The sequence below is a fragment of the Myotis yumanensis genome, unplaced genomic scaffold, assembly GCF_028538775.1.
Source record: "Myotis yumanensis isolate MYYU_CA2020_CCGP unplaced genomic scaffold, mMyoYum1.0.hap1 SCAF_12, whole genome shotgun sequence".
Lineage (NCBI taxonomy): Eukaryota > Metazoa > Chordata > Mammalia > Chiroptera > Vespertilionidae > Myotis > Myotis yumanensis.
Genome location: NW_027223763.1, coordinates 25,015,789 through 25,040,094, shown reverse-complemented (window position 1 = coordinate 25,040,094; position 24,306 = coordinate 25,015,789). Strand labels below are relative to the sequence as shown.

The window sequence follows — 24,306 nt, the reverse complement described above, 5'->3', positions numbered from 1 at the left end:
TTTAGTCAACCAAAATATCTCAACATTTCTATTTCATATGGATGTAGTAAAATGCCATCAGTTTGAATTCTGAAAATTGCCATAAATTTGGATAACAAAGAGAACCACCACAAGAAAGGATTTTCCAAGCAAATGTATAAATATGACTCTAAGGCAGCTTTTTAAAAGACTTGGAAAAGCAAACTTCTAGTAAGACTGAGTCTCACCAAAGATGGGAAGGAAGAAAAAAAGATCATAATTATTGGGCAATTGCTGCATGCTAGACATTGTGGTTCATTGTCTCATTTAACCACTTAAAGAATCATGAACTGTAGGGATAGTTACCCTCACTCTAAGACAAGAAAACTGAGAAACACAGTTTGCATACAAATCAAAGAGAGACCAGTCCAGGGATCCCCAATTGGTTGGTCTGGCTTGGCAGCTCCTACCAGATTTCCCTGCCCAGGTCTAATCAGTATTTCAAACTTCTGGTTGAACAGCTGGGAAAGAGTGTGTGAGTGTGCCCAGTATGTGCTCTCCTTTTAGGTTGCAGTGCTATGATCAGTACACCCACTTTGATCCTCCTTCCCTCATCCCTACCCTCATTATGGGCTGGGAAGCCTCCTCTCTGCACCTGATCACAAGACTTCATAGGAGAAGCATGGCAGATTGTTAGCACCAAAGGTTGAGGACTCTTATTCTGATTACAAGTAGCATCTCTTGAAGTCAAGCCTCAAAAAATAGTCTAGCATAATAATGCAGTGGTTAAGGGCTCAGGCTTTGGACCCATGCAGGTCCCTAGATTAAAATCCCAACACCATCGTTTAGTAGCTGGATGGCCTTAAGCAACTGCTTAAACCTCTTAGTGACTCCGCTTCCTCATTGGTGTTATGGAATAATAATTATAATATCTACTTCCTGGGATTTGTGAAGATTAAATAAGATGATACTTGTCAAAGCTTTAGCACAGTGCCCTCCCTACCATTTGTTGAATGTTCTGAGTGTGAACACTTCACGTGTCAGGTGCCATGTAGCAATACCAGGAAGGTAAGTGTTATGATCTCTATTTCACAGATGAGATTAAAACTGAGAAAGTCTAAAGGACTGATTTGCCCAAGGTCACAAAGCTAATGTGCATCAAAAATAGAATTAGAAGCCAAGTGTATTGGACCCCAAAGTCTGTGCTCCTAATACCAAGCGTTACTGCACCTCTGGTTTCAGTGAGAGAGGGTGCTGGAACAGCATTCTGGAATAAAGACCTCCTCCCTAGAGGAACTTTGGTCTCCTCTCATGCAATTTTTCTGGATCTATGAAGCTATTTCATACTACCCACACTGAGGCTACATAACACAGTGTGTCATTATTCCAGGATATTTGAAATCACTTTTGGTGGTCAATCCAGAGAATTTAGGCTCCACAAGTGATTTTTTTTTGGCCCCAAATTATCCAATTATTGGTCTTTGTGGACTATTCAGTTATTCAGTGGCAAACCCTCCCCAGCTCTTCGAGTTGTCCCAGCTGGGAACTGTCTCCACACGGAAAAATCAATCCAGCTTGTTTGCTTGCCTCTGCACCATTCAGTGTGTTAGACTAGAGTCATCATCTTCATCAACAAACATTTATCCAATTTAATTGTTAGTTTTGTCCAAAATAGCGGATTGACCATGCCAGAGTCTAGATTATACTGATACTACCTTTGGGGCCTGGCTCAATTTTGTAAAGCATATTTATTTTAATTGCATTGTTTTGGAATCAGGTTGAGCCTCATAGCTTGGATTCTTCTGCTTTTAGATAGCTTTACAAAATTATCAAAAATTGGACCCAAATCAATAAATTAAAAGACTTTTTAAAAAATACAGTGAGTTTTCATCAAAAACTTGGATGAAGGCAGAGAAGGCATGCTGATCACATTTGCAGATGACAGAAAGCTGGGAGGGATCGCTAATATGATGGATGTCAGTATCAACATTCAGAGTGATTTCGACAGGTTGGAACAAGATGGGCTGAAACCATCACGAAGAAAGTTAACAAAAATAAATGTGAAGCTAAGCATTTAGAATTTTAAAACATGGGAGGGCCTTGGCCCATCAGTCGTTCATGTGAAGAAGATCTTGGGAGTGTATACACTTATTAGGAACCAACAGAGGACATGTAGTAGAAGAGAGAGATGCTAAATCACCTTAGGCTGCAGCAGTATGGTACCAGGACCAAGTTGGGGGTGGTACATGGGCTCTGTCCTGTCAGACCACACTTCAGGGTTGAGGCTAATTCCAAGCTGGGGTTTGAGAGGGATGTGGACATACTATTTCTGGAAACTTGTAAGGGATGATTGGATGAAATGGCAGTATATGTGCAATAGGTAGGAAGGGAGAAGGTTTGGCAGGATTAGGTCACTCTGTTGCTCTGTGGCAAAGAGGACTGTTGCTTCCAAGGATAGATCTAGAGGGGGAGGGAAGGGGCCCCTTTCAGCTCACACTGAAGACAAGGGCGTGTGATCATCACACAAGTAACTAAGGGGAGCACGTAACAGGATTTCTCACTAGCAGAGAGTTTATTTTGGATTTTATTAAGTTCCTCCAATTCTAAGGTTTTATGATTCTGGGGGTTTACCTTATTGTCCCTAAATGCAAGTGATTATATATACATATACATATACACGTATGTGTTGTTAAGTAACTTGTTACTTAACAAGATTGAACGTGCTTTGTTCTCTAAAAATAATTAACCTAAAATGAATGAAGCAAAATTAATTTATTGAGTGCCTACTACTTAAGTCCCAGCTTCCTGTGATATAATTTATGGTTTGGGTGAGTTTCTTAAGAATGTCACTCAGCCCTGGTTGGTAGGAGCGTTGTCCCATACACCAAAAGGTTGCGGGTTCTAGTCCCGGGCAGGGCACATACCTAGGTTGTGGTTTCAGTCCCTGGTCGGATATGTACGGGAGGCAACTGATCGATGTTTCTCTCTCTGTCTCTCCCTTCCTCTCTCGAAAACATAACCTCGGGTGAGGATTAAAAAAAAGAATGTCATCAATTGAAACTCAATTTTCATAATACCTTCTCCTTAAAGTTTTATATTTATAAGTTTATACAACTGGAGGTGACCTTGAGATCAGATCATCTAATCCAACCCCCATATTTTCAGAGGAGTCAATACAGGCTTCCAGGGGGTTAAGTGACTCGTCTAAGGTCAGTGGCAGAGTGTGGCCTAGATCCAAATCTCATCATTCAAGGTATTTGAATACATGTTTCTATTTCACAATACTGCCACTTCTACTCAGTGGCAATTTAACTAGGTGTGTGTTTTTGTTTTGTTTTTAAAGAAGCTTTATTTAATTTTTTAAAAATTACAATAATAGTAATATATACCCATTCATTTTTTAAAAAGCAAACCATTTAGAAGTGAAAAATGAGAGTGCCTTTATTTGTTCCTGCCTAATTCCACTCTTCAGCAGTAGCCGATAACAGCAGTAGTGTGTATTCATAATTTATTACATTTTTAATAAGAATGTGCCCTGTCAGGTTTGAGTCAGAGACAGTTGATTTGATGTAAACAATTTATAAAAGGGACCAGCTCCCCGCTCAGTGAATCAGGCTAATAGAGAAACGAGGAGATATTTGCCAGACAGGTGTGTTCTAATCTCCTTGTACCACCATTCGCGCCTTTAAGGTTGTAAGTGAGTGATTTTCCTCATTTGTGGGAAAAGGAGGTGGAGGAGTTGTGTTCCAAGTCACAGAGGGAACGAATGTTTCAGAGGCCAGAAAGCGAGCGCCTCGCTTTGCGAAGCGTTCCTGGCTCTGGGACCTCCTCATTTCCTTTGGGCCAAACTTCTCTCCTTTAAAACCGAGCTCAGATCATTGTATATCAGTGCAGTCAAAACATGTCACATTTGATTTGTTTCTTCTTGAAATGTTGCTATTCTCTACCCCACAGTTGCTTTTAATTTAGCAATACAAGTATATATAGATACTGGGCTTGGCTTCAGAGCCTGCATAATTACTAACGAGAAAATAAACTTAACGTCCTCATTAGCTGGTCATTTCAAGTATTTTTTCAGCAAACTACGACGTTTTCTGGTAATTGGTGTCACTTAGTATAGTAACAGACGCCAAAACAAGAGATATTGCTCAGATAAAATACCAGGCACCAGCAAATGGCATTTAAGTATGTTACCAAGATAGCTTGAGAAACAACATGGCTAACACATGTTAGACCTAACCAAGGAAACAGCCTGAAAACTCTGCAGAGAGAGGCTCTTCAAGAGATCCTCCAAATTGCCAAGTCATTAGATGATTTCAGGCCAGTTCCTGCCCCTCTGTGGGCCTGTCTCCTCATCTGAATGGTGAGGAGATTGGACTAAGGGCACTCCCATGACCCCTTCCAGCCTTCTCATTCCCTGATCGGCATGCCTGCTGTAACTTCACTGTGGGTACAGGTCAGCATTTCCCAAAGTGTGGTGCCCAGACAGCCTCACTCAGAAAGAGCCAGGGGATTTGCTTAAAATGCAGGTTCCCAGGCCACGCCCAGGCCTACTGTGTCGGAATTGGGGGGAGGGACAAGGCAGGCAGAAATCTATATTTTAACAAGCACCTTAGATGATTCATTGGCATACTAAAATTTGAGAACCACCAATATAATTTAATAAGGACAATTTTATCTTGAATCTCCCATTTTCCAGCTTTTCTTGGGCTGAGAAGGAATGAGCAACAGAGATATAAATTTTCAAGAAAGCAATTAATTTATTTAATTGATATGTATTGAATGACTCGTGGGTGTCAGGCACTGTTCTAGAGCAATGAACACATTATTGAATAAGAAACTCTCCTGCGCCCTAGCCGGTTTGGCTCTGTAGATAGAGCGTTGGCCTGGGACCGAAGGGTTCTGGGTTCGATTCCGGTCAAGGGCACGTACCTTGGTTGCAGGCTCATCCGCGGCCCAGGCCCTGGTCAGGGCTTATGCAGGAGGCAACCGATCGGTGTGTTTCTCTCACATTGATGTTTCTCTCTGACTTTCCCTCTCTCTTCCACTCTCCATAAAAATCAGTGGAAAAATATCCTTGGATGAGGATTAACCAAAAAAAAAAGAAAAAGAAAAAGAAAGAAAGAAACACTCCTGCCCTGGCCAGAATTGCTCAGTGGTAAGAGCATCGGCCTACACACCAGAGGGTCACAGGTTCTATTCCAAGTCAAGGGCACATACCTAGGTTTGATCCCCACCCCTAGTCCAGGGGTGTGTGTGTGCTAGGCAACCAATCGATGTGTCTCTCTGACATCGATGTTTCTCTTCTCTCTCCCTCTCTCTCCCTCCTTCCTCCCTTCCATCTGAAAAGCAATGGAAAAAATATCCTCACTCCTCAGGTGAGGATTAAAAAAAAACAAAACAAAAAAATGCTCCTACCTTCATGAAGGAAAGAGAAAGTAACCAAATAACTGATGCCATGGCGGGGGGGGGGGGGGGGGGGGGGGATGGGGGGTGGTTGCAGGGAAGACAGTTTATTTGTTTCTGGTTTTGTTTTAAGGGGAGTTAAATAGATAAGAAAGGAATAAATATGGGGGGAAATATATTCACTGCCAATTTTTAAAGTGTAAGAACCTAAGAATATGTATATATAGTTTGGCTTCTAGAGTGATCACATCTAAAATATATAAAGACCCAGGGAAAAGTAACATTGTAAGGGGAGATGAAATGTTCTTAGGATATTTTACATGTTTAGCCTGGACTGATAAGTGAGATAGAGTAAATGCCAGATTCCACATTGCTATGACAGCATCATATTACTAATTTTTTTAGAGCTGGTGCTCCCATTCAAATAATTCATTTTAAGCCTAGGCTCTGCCTCACATCTGACCTGTGTAGCCACATTATTGCCATATAAAATGTGTAGACTCATTTCAGTTTAAATAGCTTTCATTGTTGTTTGTAGCTCTAGATTCTCATTCCAGGTGCTTTAGTGAAATCACCATTAGATGTCAGTAAATGTAATACTGTATCTTTGACTAGTTATAAAGCCTGATTTTTAAAAATAGTTTTTTATTGATTTCAAAAAGGGAGAAGGAGAGAGAGATGGAAACATCAATAATGAGAGAGAATCATTGATTGGCTGCCTCCTGCATGCCACACCCCCCACTGGGGATGGAGCCTGCAACCCAGGCATGTGCCCTTGGCAGGAATCAAACCCGGGCCACTCTATCCAGAGCCAAACTGGTTACAGCTAAAGATTTTTGATGGATCAATTATCCATATGGACTAGAATAAAAAATTAGGATTCATTTCTAAAGTCTTTCTCTATTTGACCTATGTTTGATCAATAAACAAATATTTCTAAATTTCCTTTGGTGAACCCCAGACCTGCTTGGCCCTGAGAGAGTAATGCAGGGGAGCACACAAGCAGAAATGGGGATCTGGTTCTTCCAACTCCAGGTCCAGTATTCCTTGGTGAGGTTTTTATAAAGTGCTAGGCCAGGCAGAGAAAAAAATCTAAAATGTTTTGCTATGTTTCTCTAAGTCTTATATTCAGTAGAGGGGATACTTGGTTTGTCTTTTCCCTCAGCATTGGATGCTGACCCTCCATTCACCCCCAAGTTACTGGTAGCACAGGCTGAGTCCAGTTTGGCTCCAGAATACTGGACTAGAATCACCACAGGTGAAGCCCAGAGGGTCTGGCTGGAGCCTGGCATGCCAGGCCCACTGGCTTTTCTCCTTGCTGGGCCTCATCAGGGAAAACTGCACATGCAGGGCAGGCAGGGGCTGCATTTCCCTGTGTGCAGGATGCGTGAAATGTGAGCCCAGCAGGGGCAGAGACCTGCAGGGGACCCTGGGTGAAAGCTAAGTGCTCTGGAGGATGGTGAGCAAATATTGGAAGCACAGAGATTACTGAGTTGTGAGCCATGGTTTCAGGGAAGTCAGTGCAAGAGGGAGCTGTTAGGTCCCATGCCCAGGAAGAAGTTTGCATTCTTTAGTCTTTTTCTCTCCATTTTACTCACTGTTTTAAAGCAAAACAATGCTGAATCAAGGTCAAATTCTAGGCAATACATATAAGCCTAACCAATGGACACAGACACCAGGGGTTGAGGGCAGGGATGGGGGAGTAGAGGGGCAATAGAGGGATAAGGACACATATATAATACCTTAATCCAGTGGTTCTCAACCTTCTGGCCCTTTAAATACAGTTCCTCATGTTGTAACCCAACCATAAAATTATTTTCGTTGTTACTTCATAACCGTAATGTTGCTACTGTTATGAATCGTAATATAAATATCTGATATGCAGGATGGTCTTAGGCGACCCCTGTGAAAGGGTCGTTCGACCGCCAAAGGGGTCGCGACCCACAGGTTGAGAACCGCTGCCTTAATCAATAAAGAAAAAAAAAAATTCTAGGCAATAACTTCATACCTGTGTGATTAGCTGCATTTAGAATCATTGAATGCAAGAGCCAGCACATGGAACATTCACCAGGATTGCTGATAGTCTGGGCCATAAAACACACCTTAACAATTAAAAAAGAAAGAAAAGAAATCACACAATGTCTGCCGTCAAGCCACAATGGAATTAAACTAGAAATCAATAATAGAAAAATGGCCCTATGCAAGAGGCAGAAGGAATCTTAGGGGTCAGCTAGGGCAGTCACTTCCTACTTCAGAGGCAGAAACAGGCCCAGAGAAGTGAAGTGACTTGTCTAGGGCTGCACAGCAAGTCAGTGGCTGAGCCTGGAGGAGGACCCCATGATCTGCTGCCTCTGCTCCATGTTATCACTCGTTCGGGAGTTTCACATGTAGTGCTGTCAGCTTTCTAACGGTGGTCCTGCCCTGATTTTCATCCTGCCCTTGGAGAGCATGTGGAATTAGGTTAATATCAGAGGAGAAAGTAAGAAAGTAAAATAAAATCCCCTTTCCCACTCTCCTGCAGTGAATGTAGAGAGTGTGAACTGAAAGGAGGTGGTGGGAAGTATCCGGCACCAGGATCAGGCTGCCATCCTTGACTATCCATAGGAAGGAAGACTGGTTCTTTCTCCCGTGGTTCATTGAACCCATTACAGAAGCCCATCCAGGGCTTCATAGAGTCTGGGCATTGAGTGGGATGACCCAGGGCTCTGAACTGGACCTGATGTTACAGGATCCTAGACAGTCAGGGCTGAAAAGGAGAAACCTTCTCCCACTTTATAAATGTGGAGGCTGAGGGACAGTGAGAGTTTCAAGCATCAAAACCTCTATCAGTAGCATCACTGTCATCGTTTGTGAAACATGTTCCACGTGTCAGGCCTTTCACATATATTATCACATTTGATCATCACAACAAAATATTGAGGAAGGCATTGTCCCCCTTTTACAGAGGGGAAAACTGAAGCTCAGAAAAGTGAAGTCATTTGCCCCAGATAACTAAAGTAAGCAGCACAGCTACACTGCTTCACAAATAAGGGGCCTGGACAAATCAAGGATTAAAGTAGCTCGGCTCCTTGTCCGATGTTTCTTTTGTTACTTCATGATGCCCCTTGGGAAAGCACAAAAGGGTGTGTGGGGTGGGAGGGTGGGGGGAAGCCCAATTAAGACAAGTGCCTCATTTCCTCATACCTAAGTAGTTCTACAATAAGGACCTGGCTGCTTATTGGCTGATGCTCCGGGGTCGGCAAATTGCGGCTCGCGGGCCACATGCGGCTCTTTGGCCCCTTGAGTGTGGCTCTTCCTAAGCCTTAGGAGTACCCGAATTAAGTTAATAACAATGGACCTACCTATATAGGTTAAGTTTAAAAAATTTGGCTCTCAAAAGAAATTCCAATCGTTGTACTGTGATGTTTGGCTCTGTTGACTAATGAGTTTGCCGACCACTAGATTTTGGCAAGTCTAGGCGGTCCCTTGACTCTTCTTTCATCGAAGAGTATTCAACAACTACTGACTGAGAGTCAATCAGGTGCCAGTCACTGTGCTGCTGACAAAACATGGGACCAAATGAATGCATACCTGGAGACCTCCCATTAGAGCAAAATAAAATGCTTTCTTAAAATTATATCATTGGCTACCAGCTAGTAACATCAGACATATCAACAGCTGGGACTGGAAACCACAAGGCCACGCAGAAGTCTCGGCTATACCACTGTTGGAAACTCTCAGACTCTCTGGGCTTCTCTGGGCCTCAGTGTCCTCATTTGTAAAAGGAGAATTAAAATCCACACCCCAGCAGGATTAACCTAGAGAAGGGATGCAAAAGCACCCGCAGCTCTTAGTGCGAAGGAAATGATGTGCATATTTACATGCGTGTTGTGCAGATCTGTCTGTGCTGTTCATTGTCCCTTGATAATTACCTTGCTGTATCAATCTTTTTGCCTGAAGTAGGAAAGATTGTCTTCTGGTGATTCAGGCAAAACCCTGACACTACCAGAATAGCCAAAAGCTGGGTAGAGACTTTATTCCTACTTGTATCTTTCTTCTCCTGGGACTTTCTAGATCAATTCTGTTCAATAGAATGTTTGGCAGTGATGGAAATGTTCTCTATCGCATGTGGCTGTTGAGCTTGAAATGTGGCTGGTGTGACTGAGGAACTGAATTTTTATTTTAATTTCATTAATTTAAGTAGCCACAGTCCTGAGTCTGATGGCACACAGCCGCCTGGGCCCTGCCACTGAGACACCCTCCCTGCTCCTCTTCCTGGTTTGTCTTCTCTCACAGAAATCTATCTACAGCAAGCGAAGATCATTCTCTTCTCCTCTTCCTTAGTTCTGTCTGGCACATTCCCTGGTGTTGCTGATGCTGCTGGTTCAGGGACCACGCTTTGAGAACCATGGATTAATTACGTATCTTGTTTGGAGGCAGCTGTACTTTAGTGGAGTCAGTAGATGCTGGAGGTTCACTCAGACACAAACCCCTGAGATATTGGTTCTCAACACTGGCTGCCCTTGGGAATCACCAATGACCAGTCCTCAACCCAGGCCAGTTAAATTAGAATCTCTGTGGCGATGACCCAGACATGAGTGTTTTTAAAGCTCCCCAGATGATTGCAGTCAGCACTGAAAACCACTGCACTGGTGGGACTTCAGCAAATTTCTTTGTCTATTAAATGGTAACAACCTTCACTCTATATCATGGGGCCATGTGAGAATCAGATGAGACTGTGAATGCAAAGGGTTTTATCAACTGTGGGATCTGAAAGTAAGGATTCAGGTCTAGACAGCCGTGGGAGAGCCCATTTGCAAATGATGCTGTCATCCCCGTTGAACTGAGATAACGTTTCTGCCTGTGGTTTGCATTCTAGTACTGTCCCTCTGACCAGGCCGCTGCAGGCACAGATGCTGAGCATGTACAACAGTTCTACAACCTTCTGACAGCCTCCATTGACGTATCCAGAAGCTGGGCAGAAAAGATCCCTGGATTTACTGATCTCCCCAAAGAAGATCAGACATTACTTATAGAATCAGCCTTTTTGGAGCTGTTTGTTCTCAGACTTTCCATCAGGTAATTACTATTATTTTATCTACCTTCAGTTCACTCCTTCCTTTGAAGAACGTCGAAACCTGCTGTGTTTGCAAATGAGTCATCAGAGAGAAGGTTGCTCAGGAAGGAAATATCAAATACGATCAGGCATTAAAAAGCTGAGTAGTGGGTAGTGCATTGGACTGGAAGCCAGGACTCCTGGGTTCTACCCTCAGTTCTAATATGGATTTGCTGTACGACCCTGAGCAGGTCCCTTGCCTCATCGGAAGTTCAGTTTCCTTCTTTGTAAAATGAGGAGGTTGGGTTTGGTGATATCTGAAGCTCCTTGTAATGCCAACACTCTGGGATTCTATAGAGTCCCATGGTGCGTAAGGTATTTCCTGGGAGCACGTATTTGTTGAGAACATTGCATTTACCTCATGGGTTTCTATTTACAAGTCACTGTTCTAGTACACCAGATGGAGCTCTAAAGAGTGCCCACTGCCTCTCAGCCCCCAGTGTTTACTCCAAGTGAATAGCTCCTAGATCAAAAGATTTGGTTCAACCTTTCATGCTCAGTGACACTGAACACAAGCGGAAGTTCTTTTCCAAAAAGCTGGGACCTGGAATCTCAGCATGAGTAACATTTTAGATTCCTTGCTTCCTTGCCATTATGTAATTTTAGGAGATGGTACCAACATTTCACCAAATATTATAGAGAAAGAATGTCCCTCCCCCCTCATTCTCTTCCTTACCCTCCCCTCCAATTTCATATTGTGTTAGCAGAAATTCTTGTTTAAAGTGCAGATTCCCATGCCTCATTCCCAGCTATATTGGTTTGTCTTAGAAGAAGCCCACAAATCTGCATTTTAACTCATGCTCCAGTGATTCTGATGCCAGTGGTCTGAGGTCCAGGTTTTAAACTCTGAGATTGAGAGGTCCTTGTGTACCTCTGTGAAGGGATCTGTGGCAGAGGCAAGGGGAATTACAACTGGGAGTGCCAGTAATTAGCATCATTACAGCTAATCTGCTGTACGAAGGAGCCAAGCCAAGGATGTGACTATCATCTGTTAGGCAGGCAGCATAGGATTAAGTCAATGATTAACTCCATGTGGGCAAGCACTATGCATGCTCTAGTCACCAAGTTTCCTCCAGTGCCTGGCTCTAGGAATGGCACATACGTGGTGCACAAGAAATACTTGACTAGTGAATGAATGAATGAATGAATGAAACTATGCATCCAAGAGACATAGTTATAAATATTAACTTGTTAGTGCAGTAGGCTGAAAGAGATAAATATGTGGAAAGCAATTTGAAAATTAAAGGAAGGCTAAGGTTAAAGATAGGACCACATAGAATTCAGAATTAATTACACCTAAGACTCCTCTTGTATACCAGGCATTGTGCATGATTTCAGATCCTGTATATTATTAATTCCCACAACAATCTTAGAAGGTAGCTATTAGAACTCCTGTTTGTACACAAGGAAAAGGAAACCCAGAGAGAGTAAGGGAGCGCCCAGAGCCCCCTGGCTGAATGGTGATGTTCAACTAGAAGTTCCAGGGCACCTTTCATGAGAGAAGTATGGGATACTTATGGACTGATATACACTCTCAGGACAGATTTAGAAATAGCCCTCTGAGCCCCACTGTGGAAAGCAGGTGAGCCCACAGCAGGGCCTGGCAGCTTCCCCAGGGATTGGTGCTCACTCAGGAAGTTAGCACAGACAAGTGGTGGTGGGTGTTCATCAGGGGTGTTTGGGCAGGTTTGACAGCACCACACTGGGTTCTGAACACTGTCTGGGGGCCGTGCATTATGATGTTATCCCATTGGATAGACTGAACAGACCTATTTAATGTGTTTCTACCCCCCCGAACCCCCATGACTTTCTCTGGTAGGTCAAACACTGCTGAAGATAAGTTTGTGTTCTGCAATGGACTTGTACTGCACCGACTTCAGTGCCTTCGTGGATTTGGGGAGTGGCTCGACTCCATTAAAGACTTTTCCTTAAGTTTGCAGAGCCTGAACCTTGATATCCAAGCCTTAGCATGCCTGTCAGCACTGAGCATGATCACAGGTAAGCACCACCCTGCTGTCACCCGAAGCTACCACATCCTCCTTTCTCTCTTTTCCTGTGTTAAGGTGGAGTCTGGCTTCGGCTGTCATACACACCAGAAAATTAGGAAAATGACTGCCACTGTTCTGAAATCTGTGACATTTTACTTAATTTAAACAAGAGACGTATATCTGCAGCTTGTTGTCATGAACCTCCAGGTAGAGAGGGTTCCCATTGAGTTATCATTGTCAACAAGCCCAATATAGGAACATCTAAATTTCCACAGGCACTCTGTTGAGAGTTGCACTGCTGCTTCAGGGTTATCTTCACAAGGGTTTCAAAGGAAAATGAGCTTATCCAGCCTGCTCCTGTGGGACTGAGGGCAAGTCTTCCCCTCTCCCCAGTCCTTGGCTATCGACCTAAAGTAAAACCAAAGAACTACACATATAAAACACACCTTTATTTATTGATTTACAACTTTGATTGGCAGGGGAGTGAGAGAATGGATACTTGTAAACAGCAAAAAATGGCTCAACTCAATAATTTTTAAAAGTTAAGAAACAGGAGCATAAAACTTATTCAATTTCTATATTATGCCTTTCTGTCATTAGATGTCTCTCTCTCTTTCTATCTTTTGGGACATAAACGGCACCAAGATGGAATGAGAGGTAGAGAGGGAAAGGGAGAAGGAGAGGGAGAGGGAGAGGGAGAGGGAGAGGGAGAGGGAACTAGAAAGGCATATTGGGTAAGAGAGGAGATTTTATCTCCCTGGGGCTGGTCCTGAGACCCAAGGCCCCAGCTCCCTTTGTGTCTTGATACTTTCAGAGTTTCCAGTGTGATCTCATCCTTCTTGGCCAGACTGGGGCCTGGTGAGGCAGTGACAAGTGGAGGCTCCCTAAGAGGTTAGCCACACCTGGGGCTCACCTCCCATTCTTTTCATCAGACTGAAGCACAGCCTAGGCCTGTGGTCGGCAAACTGCAGCTCAAGAGCCAAATGCGGCTCTTTGGCCCCTTGAGTGTGGCTCTTCCTAAGCCTTAGGAGTACCCTAATTAAGTTAATAACAATGGACCTACCTATATAGTTTAAGTTTAAAAAATTTGGCTCTCAAAAGAAATTTCAATCGTTGTACTGTTGATATTTGGCTCTGTTGACTAATGAGTTTGCCGACCACTGGCCTAGGCTATTGGACTAAGAATTGAGGTTCAGATTCGATACCCTCTTGACTGTAGAAAACATGCTTTTCAGGCAGGTGATGAGTTTCACAGGGGACCAAATGCATCCTTTGGCAAGATGGGCCCTTCTTCCTGATCATCAGAGATGTGCATTGTTTCCATGCACCTTCTTGGGACCTCACTGTTAGCCAATGTGAGATATGACTGAGTACCCTAAGATGCTAGGCTGGTTCATCACTGAACGATTTACATGGAGGCAAAGACAATTAAATGACATGTGCTACAGTAGGAATCAGACAGTAGCTTGTTCCCTCGGTATTCCAAGTGGAACTTCACCTCCTCCTGGTGGTCTTTGGTCTTGGCTGAGAAACTCCCTTCTTTTGATGGGACCTGACAGAGATTTCCAAGGGAGACCTTAACACAACAAAAATAAAGGCAGTCTTAAAGGCTATGGACTTCATTTAAAGGACTTTCAAATGGCATACGGGGGCACCCGAAGAAAAATAAGCACATTCAAGGACAAGCATATCACTCCAGCAGGACTGTAATGAAATGGGTTCAAAGGCTGTCTTTCAACTAAAGCTCTTCAGCTCAGTTTCAAAACCATTCAGCTCTTCCTAAGACAGTTAAACATTCAAAACTGGGGAGTATGGATTTTAGTTAATTAAGAAAAAAACACACAGAAACAACATCTAGAGTCAGCCTTGGCTTTCTGTAAATAAACCCAGTGCATTGCCACGTCTCTATGGAAATCAGCAAATCTCTGTAGTTAATCAACAAGTGTTCGCTGATCTAGGCACCCTGGCATGTCCGTGGGTTTTCAGAGATGATGCATGTGATACAAGGTATTGAGTGCCATGGTGGGGATGAGGGAGTGGGTACAAAGTGCTGAGAGACCAAAGGTGGGGGTTGGTCTCTCAAAAGAGGTAACATGAGGTCTTCTCAAAAGAGGATACGATATCGCCAAACTAAAATGGAAGGAGCATGATTTCTAGGCACAAATAAAAATTTGCTAAAGCCATTGAAACTGTGGCTGTTATAAGTTCCAGGATGGAAATCTCTAAAAAGAGGAGAGTGATGGGAAATGAGACTGCCATGCTAGGTAAGGGAGGGCTGGGACATGAAGAACCTTTCATGCCTAGGTGAGAAGGTTGGAGCTTATCTTGAGAGCGGTGGGGAGCCACAGGAAAGTTTTGACCAGAGCAGCATCATGTGAAAGCTTGCACTTTAGTAAAATCTGCTCTGGCAGTGGGGTTTGACCACAAATTGTAGCAGAAAAGAGACTCTAAGGGAAAAGGCCAGTCCAGGTGTGAGAGCTGTAGTTTAAGAGGCAGGCCTGAAGTCTATGTCTTTTTTTGTTTGTTTGTTTTACTCTTTAAGTAAATATTAGTAGACAACTGTGAGGCCAGGAAGTCCCAACCTGGAGAACATGGGACAGACAGTTCAGTGCTGAGAATACAGAGTAGGGATTAGACAGTGATGGCGAACCTATGACACGCGTGTCAGAGGTGACACGCGAACTCATTTTTTTGGTTGATTTTTCTTTGTTAAATGGCATTTAAATATATAAAATAAATATCAAAAATATAAATCTTTGTTTTACTATGGTTGCAAATATCAAAAAATTTCTATATGTGACACGGCACCAGAGTTAAGTTAGGGTTTTCAAAATGCTGACACGCCGAGCTCAAAAGGTTCGCCATCACTGGATTAGGAGAAGGTGCTGCCAGTCCTGTCTCTGCCTGCACTTTGCTGTGTGTCCTGTGGTTATGGCTGCTCAGCCAGCTGCCCATTGTATGGAGACTTGCTCAGGAAGGAGGGAGCTCATACCAGTCTGTTATGGCAGACATAGCATGGACTTTGGGATCCAGCACCTCCCCCAGGTTTTAATCTGGGATCCCCTATTTAATAAGTAGGTGCCATTGAGTAATACATTTTATTTCTCTGAACCTCAGTTTCCCCATCTGTAAAATGGGGAAAGCAACACGTATTCCATGAGGCAGCAGTAAGGATTACGTAAAATTAGGTTCGTGATGCAGCCAAACTGAATTCAGAATAGGCAGTCGATCCACCTGTGTTCCATCCTGGAGGGATGGTGACAGGGACTCCCTCAAATAGGCATATGCCTGTCCCTTCCCTTTGGGGTCCAAAAATCAGTCTCAGTGACATGAGGAAACTGGTGGTGGCTTTCGAAGGCAGTGTGTTTGGTGAATTTCTCCTTGGATGTTTGAGAGAGGCTCAAAAAAGGACAGTAACATTAAAGTAATTAAGCTGCGCTTAAAAGAGGCCAAGTCTTTTATGGTGGAGTTCCAGGTCCCGCCCGCAGCCCTGCCAGCCTGTGCAGGGCGGGTTGTTTCAGGTGCTGTGGTTATAACATAAGTCCCCCTTCTCCTCTTTCTGAACCTGACAGTAATCTTTTTGTGATTTGCTGGTTGGGAAGGAGTTTGAAATGTATGAAAGCATCAGGAAGTGGCAGCAAAGACAATGCCTGGGAAACAGCAGTGTGTCTTGTTGTGGATATTAATTTCATTTGAATATGGGCTCCCGTGAAATCTTGACTTCTGAATGAACTCGATTGATCAAAAAGGGTGATTGTGGGATATCGGTTGGGCTATTGGCATCAGAAAGCAGACAACCCAAAATTGTCTGTTGCTAAACCACAGTGAACTCATGAAAGGAAATGGGATCTTAAAAGTCAAACCCATCTTGCTTGCAGGAAAATTAAGAATCTGGACAGTATTGCTAGTTTGTACCAACATGGCTCTTTTTTTCTTTTTCTTCTTCTTCCTCCACCTCTCTCTATGTGACTGGTGGTGAGGTGGGGCAGGAAATGGTTTCTTTCAGATCACTCTTCCTCCGTACAGTAAAAGGGAGTTCCCCACAGTTGTGGTTGTGAAATGTTTTTAGGTCCCAGTTCATCTACCCTACCCATTCCTTTTTGCCAGTGCCATATCCCTGTCCCAGGAGTAATGAAAGTGCTTAGCTTCTGATGGGATACCAATGAGGTGATATCTGGTTGCAGTTCATTGTGATTAGCAAATAAGAAGCCCCCCCAAATAGAAAGTTTGTGTGAAATTGTCAGTTTATAAGTATCCATTCATTAAACAAATATTGAGTTCTGTCTATATTTCAGGCACAGTGTCAGTCTCCAGGGATGCTAAGATGAGCCATGCATGAATTCTGCTGTCAGAAATTATATAGGTTACTAGGAAGTCATATCTGATTATGATGCAATGAACTCATTTATGGTGGTTAGTGCTCAGGTCCTTAAAAGGGACAGAGTCAGTGCAGGGGAAGTCCAGATTACTGCTAACATTTTGGGGGTGTAGAAAGTTGGAGGTGCTGATCATGAATGGCTTCCCAAGGAGGTGGTTTCTAGACATGGCAAGATCTAGAGGAAGGACATTGCAAACCAAGGGAACAGCATAGCAAGGTCATGAAAGTGCAACATTTCAGCACATTTTGGGGAAAAGTGGAAATTGCTTTGAACATTTGTTAAACCACATATAAAATTTCATAGCAAGAAGAGAAAAAGAGGACAGGCTCTTGTACTCAAGGACTGTATGTCCTGGAGTGAGCATGAGAGTGAATCCACTGTGGGGCCTGGTCTCTGTGCTTCTGGCATCTCCCATGCAATAGGCCTGGTGCTGGAGATGCGACCGTGAGCAAACACAGTCCGTGCCCCCATGGAGCTTACATTTAAAGGAGGAGGCAGGTAATAGTCACATAGATGTCTGATTTCAACCTGTCTATCCTTCGGAGAAAAAAAAATAGAAAAAATAATCTAGACTGAGAGTAAAAGGGAAAAACTTCCTTGAAAAAAATGGGATCTGTGATTTAAGAATGAGTAGATTTTCACTAGGTGAAGTTGAAATCTCTCTCCTCTCTCTCTCCTCTTCTTCCGTGCCTCCCCTTCTTCTCTCTCTTAGCAGAGATGTCTGTGGCACGGATAGCTAAATCCCCAGTAATCCAGCAGTGTCCTTAGGTACCATACAGGTTAGAAGTTTGATCTGTGGTCTGTTTTGTTCACTGCTCTGACCCCAGTGGCTATAAATAAGTCCTCCATAAATATTTGTTGGAAGAAGTAATTAATCAATTAGTTAATGAGGTACACAAAGTGTAGGAGGGAGTTACAGGGAGACTGAACGAGGAGGGACATTCTAACATAATGTTCAAGGCAGCCTGGTATTTCTGGACTTGGAGTGAAAGAAATTAACCACTTGTTCATTTTGACCATGGGCAAGTAACTTAACTCCCTGAGCCTTACCTGATCTATTTAATAAAGATTATGTGTGTCCTGCCTAATTCAAAGGGTTATTGTGAGGGTGTGATAAAATAATCTAGGTAAAAGTGTTGTAGAAAGTGCTTTCAAATCTACAGGGGCGGCAAAAGTAGGTTTACGGTTGTGAGTATGCAAAAGAGCGTTTATTCTTGTATTATTTATTAATTATTTCATTATTTTCCATATGAACAACTGTAAACCTACTTTTGTTCACCCCTGTATTTTGGTTATCAGGTGAAATAGTAAACTCCTAGTCCAGCTGGTGCCCAGCATTCTCTGTAGTATCTCGTAGTGGAGATTCTTATCTGAGGTGGGAGTTTGAACTAAATGACTCAAATTGTTTTGGTTCTGACACATAAATTCGTTACTTAACCATTTCTAGAAGTTGTATTTTAAAGTTTTGACTGCATAAAGCTGAGTTAGAAGACTGAAGTATTGGATAAAAATGATGTAGATCAAAATGCAAGAAACACGGAGAAGCTTGTTTTGTTTAATGGTGGACAAAGATCTTAAACTAAAACCTGTGTATAATTCTTAGGGAAGGGGGAAATTTGAATGTCTGATTTCCTCCTGAATTAGTGAACTCTCCGAATATCAGCTCTGCAGCCATGTTTACCAAGCTGCGAGAAGAAAGGGGGTCCCTTAAGCTAAAATGTCAGTGATTGGGGTTTTGAGGAATTTCAAATTACTAGGAAGTGCCTAGACACTTAGTGACTCCCTAGTGATTTGAAAACCTTGCTGGCTGCTGGCAGTAGTTTGCATGGAGACTGAATTTTGTCTCAGCCCTTTTGAAAAAGTAAAGAAGCCACAAATCCAGTAGCTGTTCAGAACAACAAAGGAGGTGCCTCTGGCTTCTAACAGGAGTGTCTGAATTCCTCAAGGAATTCCAGGCCTAGGGCTGATCCAGCTGGCAGGAGGTATCGATCTCCACTTGAATTCACTGAATAAATAATGGTTGCCATAGTTATTGAGCAGTCACCACTGGTTGGAGAGCAGGGAGAACTCCGAGGCACCTTTTGTGAGTTTGGCCATGAGAAAGTCTGGGTACAGGGCTCCATAATCAACTCTCCCCCGAAATCCAGCCATCAACATCGCTCAGTTCCTTTATGCTGATCATGAATATGGTATCTTGAATATAATTCAAGACATGAGGCGTGGAAAAGGAAAGCTTAAATCAATGGATTGGTATTTTATTCTGGGAGAAGCACCTCCCTCTGGGCTCTGAACCCAATTTGAGACGGCTCAGTATTAATAGAATGTACTGTCAGCAAGATGATTGTGTGATCAGGTTGCAGCTAGGAGAGGGCTTCACAAAGGATCGAATCCCCGTTTGTTCTATTTTAACATTGTCTGTTAGACAAATAACATTAGCCTGGAAATTTAAAAAAAAAAAAAAAAAGGTAAGAGTTATCTGACAATCTCATAAATATTTTCACTTTTCCGTTTTCTTTCATACTTCTCTAGATGAAGAAATAATTTTTACATAGATGTAATCACATCTTAGAGACCATTTCATATTCTTTTCTCTATCTAATGTGATGTTATGTATTTTTTCCATGTTGCTTCATAACGTTATTAATTTGCCCTTTCTGATGTCTACAGAACCTTCCATTACGTGGACATACTATTTTTTACTTAATGGTTCCTCTGTTCTTCCATCCTTTATCTTTTCCTAGTTTTTAAAATAGATAATGCTTATCCAAAATATCTTCATGCATACAGTTTTATTCTCCTGTTGAGTTTTTCTTTCAGATAAATTCCCGTGAGTGGGATTACTTGGTCAGAGGCAACGAACATGTTAGAGCTCTTAAAATATACCGCCAAATTTGCACTCTGCTTTTGTTTTGTTTTGTTTTGTTTTTTGCTCTGGAGGGCACATAAAACTTTTAGGCAGAACACTATTGCAGGCTGGATTACTCTTGAAGTTCACTCTTGAGTGTATGTGTTGAGTAAAGGTAAACCATGGGGACAGATCTGCCTCTCGACTGATTTGATAGTTTCCTGGAGAAAGCAAAATTATACACTGCAAAGCTTGGGAATTGGGGGACTTTATTGGTTTTTTTGTTTTGTTTTTGACGATATCATTTGCCACATGTCAGGCACTGTCTTAGATTTACAATCCATTGAGATGCTGCTGGCAATGTTCATGGTTGGACCTGAATATAATTTTAACACCTCAAAGCTGGAAGGGGCCTTAGAGGTCATGAAGCCCAACCTCCTCCTTTTAAGATGGGCCCTAGAAAGGGAAAAACTCAAACACGACTAGCCAAGCTGGGGAAGAAGGCAGATCTGGTCCCCAGGCCTCCTTTAATTTAGGGCAAGGGAGGGAGGAAAAAAAATGTCTGGAGAGTTGCTTCATTTTTCTGATGACTTATGCTTTAAGAAAGTAACTTTTGTAACAAAAATATTCCCAACTAAAAACATCAATGTTGGGAAAATTAGAAACTCAAACGTGATTTCCAACTGGATGGATGTTTTTCATCTCTCACAAATTATTATTTTACATGTAAATGTACTGAGAGATGAAAACTTTGACTGAGATAACTGGGGCCAAGGTCTTCCCAGAAACCCTGAATTAGGTATGTTATCATCTTCATTTTATAAGGAAACCAGGGCTGAAAGGTTAAGGGACTTATTCAAGGGCACACAGTGAGTGACAGACTGGGATTCAAAGAACTACCTCTAAGAGGGAGGGCACTTTGTAAAATGCCATCTCAGCTGGCAGAATAGGACACGGGCCTTGATTAGGGATTCACGGTTTCTTAAGATGGAACTGCCTCCTAAACGCATCCTTTTCTATGCCTCTGCAGAACGACATGGGTTAAAAGAACCAAAGAGAGTGGAGGAGCTATGCAACAAGATCACGAGCAGCTTAAAAGACCACCAGAGTAAGGGACAGGCCTTGGAGCCCACGGAGCCCAAGGTCCTGGGAGCCCTGGTAGAACTGCGGAAGATCTGCACCCTGGGTCTCCAGCGCATCTTCTACCTGAAGCTGGAAGACTTGGTGTCTCCACCTTCCATCATCGACAAGCTCTTCCTGGACACCCTGCCTTTCTGAGGAGGAGCAGCCTGAGCAGGGAGCCGCCTCATCTGCTAGCGCCTGCTTGCTACGCAGCAGAGGGAGGGGTCTGGACACCTACCATTCCTGTCCTTCCTTAAGAGAAAAAGCAGCTCCTGACAAAATGAAAGACTTTTTTTTTTTTTCTGGCACTTTTCCTTACAACCTAAAGCCAGAAAACTTGCAGAGTATTGTGTTGGGGTTGTGTTTTATATTTAGGCTTGGGTTTGGGGTGGGGAGGGGGGTTATAGTTCATGAGGGTTTTCTAAGAAACTGCTAACAAAGCACTTTTGGATGATGCTATCCCAGCAGGGGGAAAACAAAAAAGGATAATATAACTGTTTGAAAACTGTTTCTGGGGAATACAATTACAGTTGCTTTGTATTTAAAAACAAGAACAGCCAAGGGTTGTTCGCCAGGGTAGGACCTGTCTTGAGATGATCGCTTTTAGAATATACTTCCTGTATCAAGGGTACGTATGTGGTGCAAACAAGGCAGAAATTCCCTCGTCTTAATTTCTTTCTTCCTTTATTTTAACAAATGGTGAAAGATGGACGATAACCTATAAATCAGACATAGCAAAATGATAATGGCTGTTCGCTTCCATATACAAGTGCAATTTTTAAAGTGCTGTCTTACTAAGTCTTGTCTATTAACTCTCCTTTATTTTATACAGAAATAAAAAGGAGGCACGTTAGCAAGGGACAAGTGCTAATTTCCTAGCAGAGGTTTTTGTCCACCTGCCCTATAGACCCCTTCTGAGGTATGGTCCATCCAAGATTTCGGGCCATTCTTACGGATCCAGATCCCTGCCCTGATTGTCCAGCTGTCCCGAAGGGGGCTCAGATTATAAGATGGATTACATACAACTGTTTTGGTTGTGTCCTATCAACCCATCCAGAGTTTCCTAAACTTCCTTCAGTTATAGCAACTGACTGACACAGTCATGCTGAAGCCCAGCCGCGTTCAGTGAGTCTCAAGTGTTTGGTTCCTAGGTAAGAACATGCAAAAAATAGGAACTGGATCATACAGGGTAAACACCAGGGGTAATAAGGTTTTTAATATATACGATTTAATTTTTGTTATCAGTTACAGAGACAATTATGGAGAGTAAGCAAGTCTTATTTTTTAAAAAGTAGTATGAATGTGAGTCCTAGGAAGGATTAATGGGCTGCGTTTCAACATTCCGTGTTCGTACTCCCTTTTGTATGTTTCTACTGTTGATGCCATATTACTATGAGATAATTTGTTGCATAGTGTTCTTATTTGTATAAACATTTGTATGCACGTTATATTGTAATAGCTTTGCCTGTATTTATTGCAAGACCACCAGCTCCTGGAAGCTGAGTTACAGAGTACTTAAATGGGGTGTTCACAGTGACTTGGATACGCCAACTAGAAATTAAATAAGCAAATATATATAAATATAGCAGGTTACATATATATATTTATAATGTGTCTTTTTATTAACCATTTGTACAATAAATGTTACTTCCCATGCGGTTATTTTATGGTTCATTTGCAGTGACTTTTAAGGCAGTACTGTTTAGCACTTTGATATTAAAATTTTGCTTATGTTTTGCTAAATTCAAATATAATGTTTGAAGATTTCTAGGTCTAAAAGTCTTTATATTATATATTCTGTATCAAGTCAAAATATGTTTGGCCATTTTGCTAAGAAACAAACTTTGAATGTCAAACTGATGTCACAGTAGTTTTTGTTAGCTCTGAGTCATTTTTGCTTTTTAAAGGAAAAGTAACAAAACTATGCTGTTTATATTGTCATTAAATTATACAATCAAACAAATGCCAAATGAATTGCCTAACTGCTGCAAAGAGGAACCCAGATAGCGAACCATATATGTTTTTCTTCCAAGAGTCATTCTGATAGTTGATCATATATTATGTTTGTGTGAGCTTTTATGAAAGATTATTATTTTTATATCAAGATGATAGCATCTGGAATGTTAGGATCTTGGAAGGTTAAAACTTGGAAGGGGCCTGACTTGCCAGCTAGTCCACCCCAACCCCAAAATTCACAGAGGAGAAAACGGACCCAGCAAAGGGTAAAGAGTTATCCAGGTCAAAGAGCTAGTACCAGAATCAAGTCTAGGACCTAAGTCTCTTTTCCATAGTCTTTTTACTCAACTTACTGCAGCTATAGGAAAACAGGCTTTTTAAACTAACCAGAAATACTTACATTTTACCTAATAATAACCATGAGTAAAGTAGTACTTTTGCATTAATTTTTTCAGCTTATATGCGAACATAAACATTATTCGATATCAGGAAAGCTAACATTTCATATAAGGTAGCTTCAGACCAAATTCAAGTTGAATTTGAATGAGTTAGAAGTACTGTGCATACATAATCCTTTCGTGCACCATTAGTATTGGAAAGTCAGTCCTTGTTTTTTTTGTCATGTCTGAAAAAGAAAAAAACACACACAGAGCTCTAGAGAAATGCTGTTACTTTTTATTTTTACACCCATCGGATTTAAGAAAAAAGACCTTTTAACCGTAGTATCGATTGGTTGGAAGCAATGAAGAAGATTTTTAGTGATAGGCCCAGACACTTAGTGCTGAAAATAAAGATTATAGCCAGTGTTCTTCTGTCTTCCATAGTCATTGCAACTATGAGAGCCTTGGGAGGCTCCCACGCCATCTATCAATTCAACTCTCTTTTTTTGTCTTCATGTGGACACACAAGTGTATACAGAGTGGATGACCGAACTAGCTCAGAAGAGGACAGCAAGAATTAAAGCAGGTGATTCCTCCCTTGGGGAAGAGCTCTCTCAGCGTGAACAGGCCTCCTGTGGGCGGAAGTCAGGAATCCACCAGCTGTTAGTGGAGAGTGCCTTGCTTTCATTTCAGACAGCAGAGTTTTCCAGAGTTTCTCTGCTCCTCAGACAGCATTGCTCTTTAGTATGTGTTAACCTGTGGTTTGAAATTAATGCTCTTGTACATTAACAATGTAAATTTAAATGATTAAATTAAATTACATTTTATCAGTGGCTACTGGTGTGTTGAATAAGCATGCTTCATTTACCAGTATTTTCTTAATCACTTATGTACTAGTATTTGCTGTGAACTCTTAAATACATCCCCAGATTGATTTTTTTAAAAGGCTTACTAATGCTGAAAAATTAATAGACATTCCAATTGGAAATATATTAAACCTCACTGATTGGGAAGAAGGACGGTCTAAATTCGATAACCATTTATTGACTATTTCCTGCAGGCAAAGCACTGTTGGGTGCTTTGAGGAGATACAAATGCACAGTTGTATGAAACTGTTTTTTGTTTCAATTGTATATAACTTAAATGGAGCTAACAATTTATTGTCTAAGTGTATTCT

General features: G+C 42.0%; 1 protein-coding gene across 3 annotated transcripts in view; it reads left to right on the top strand.

Moving 5' to 3' along the window:
* Positions 1–23,946, top strand: part of NR4A3 (nuclear receptor subfamily 4 group A member 3) — a 32,336-nt gene extending 8,390 nt beyond the window's left edge. For all 3 annotated transcript variants that reach the window (XM_070431079.1, XM_070431077.1, XM_070431078.1), the window contains 3 exons: positions 10,223–10,422; positions 12,279–12,457; positions 20,702–23,946. In XM_070431079.1, the coding sequence (XP_070287180.1) occupies positions 10,223–10,422; positions 12,279–12,457; positions 20,702–20,949 (627 nt within the window). In that variant the 3' untranslated portion in view covers positions 20,950–23,946. The remainder of the gene's footprint in view (positions 1–10,222; positions 10,423–12,278; positions 12,458–20,701) is intronic.
* The last annotated feature ends 360 nt before the right edge of the window (positions 23,947–24,306 follow it).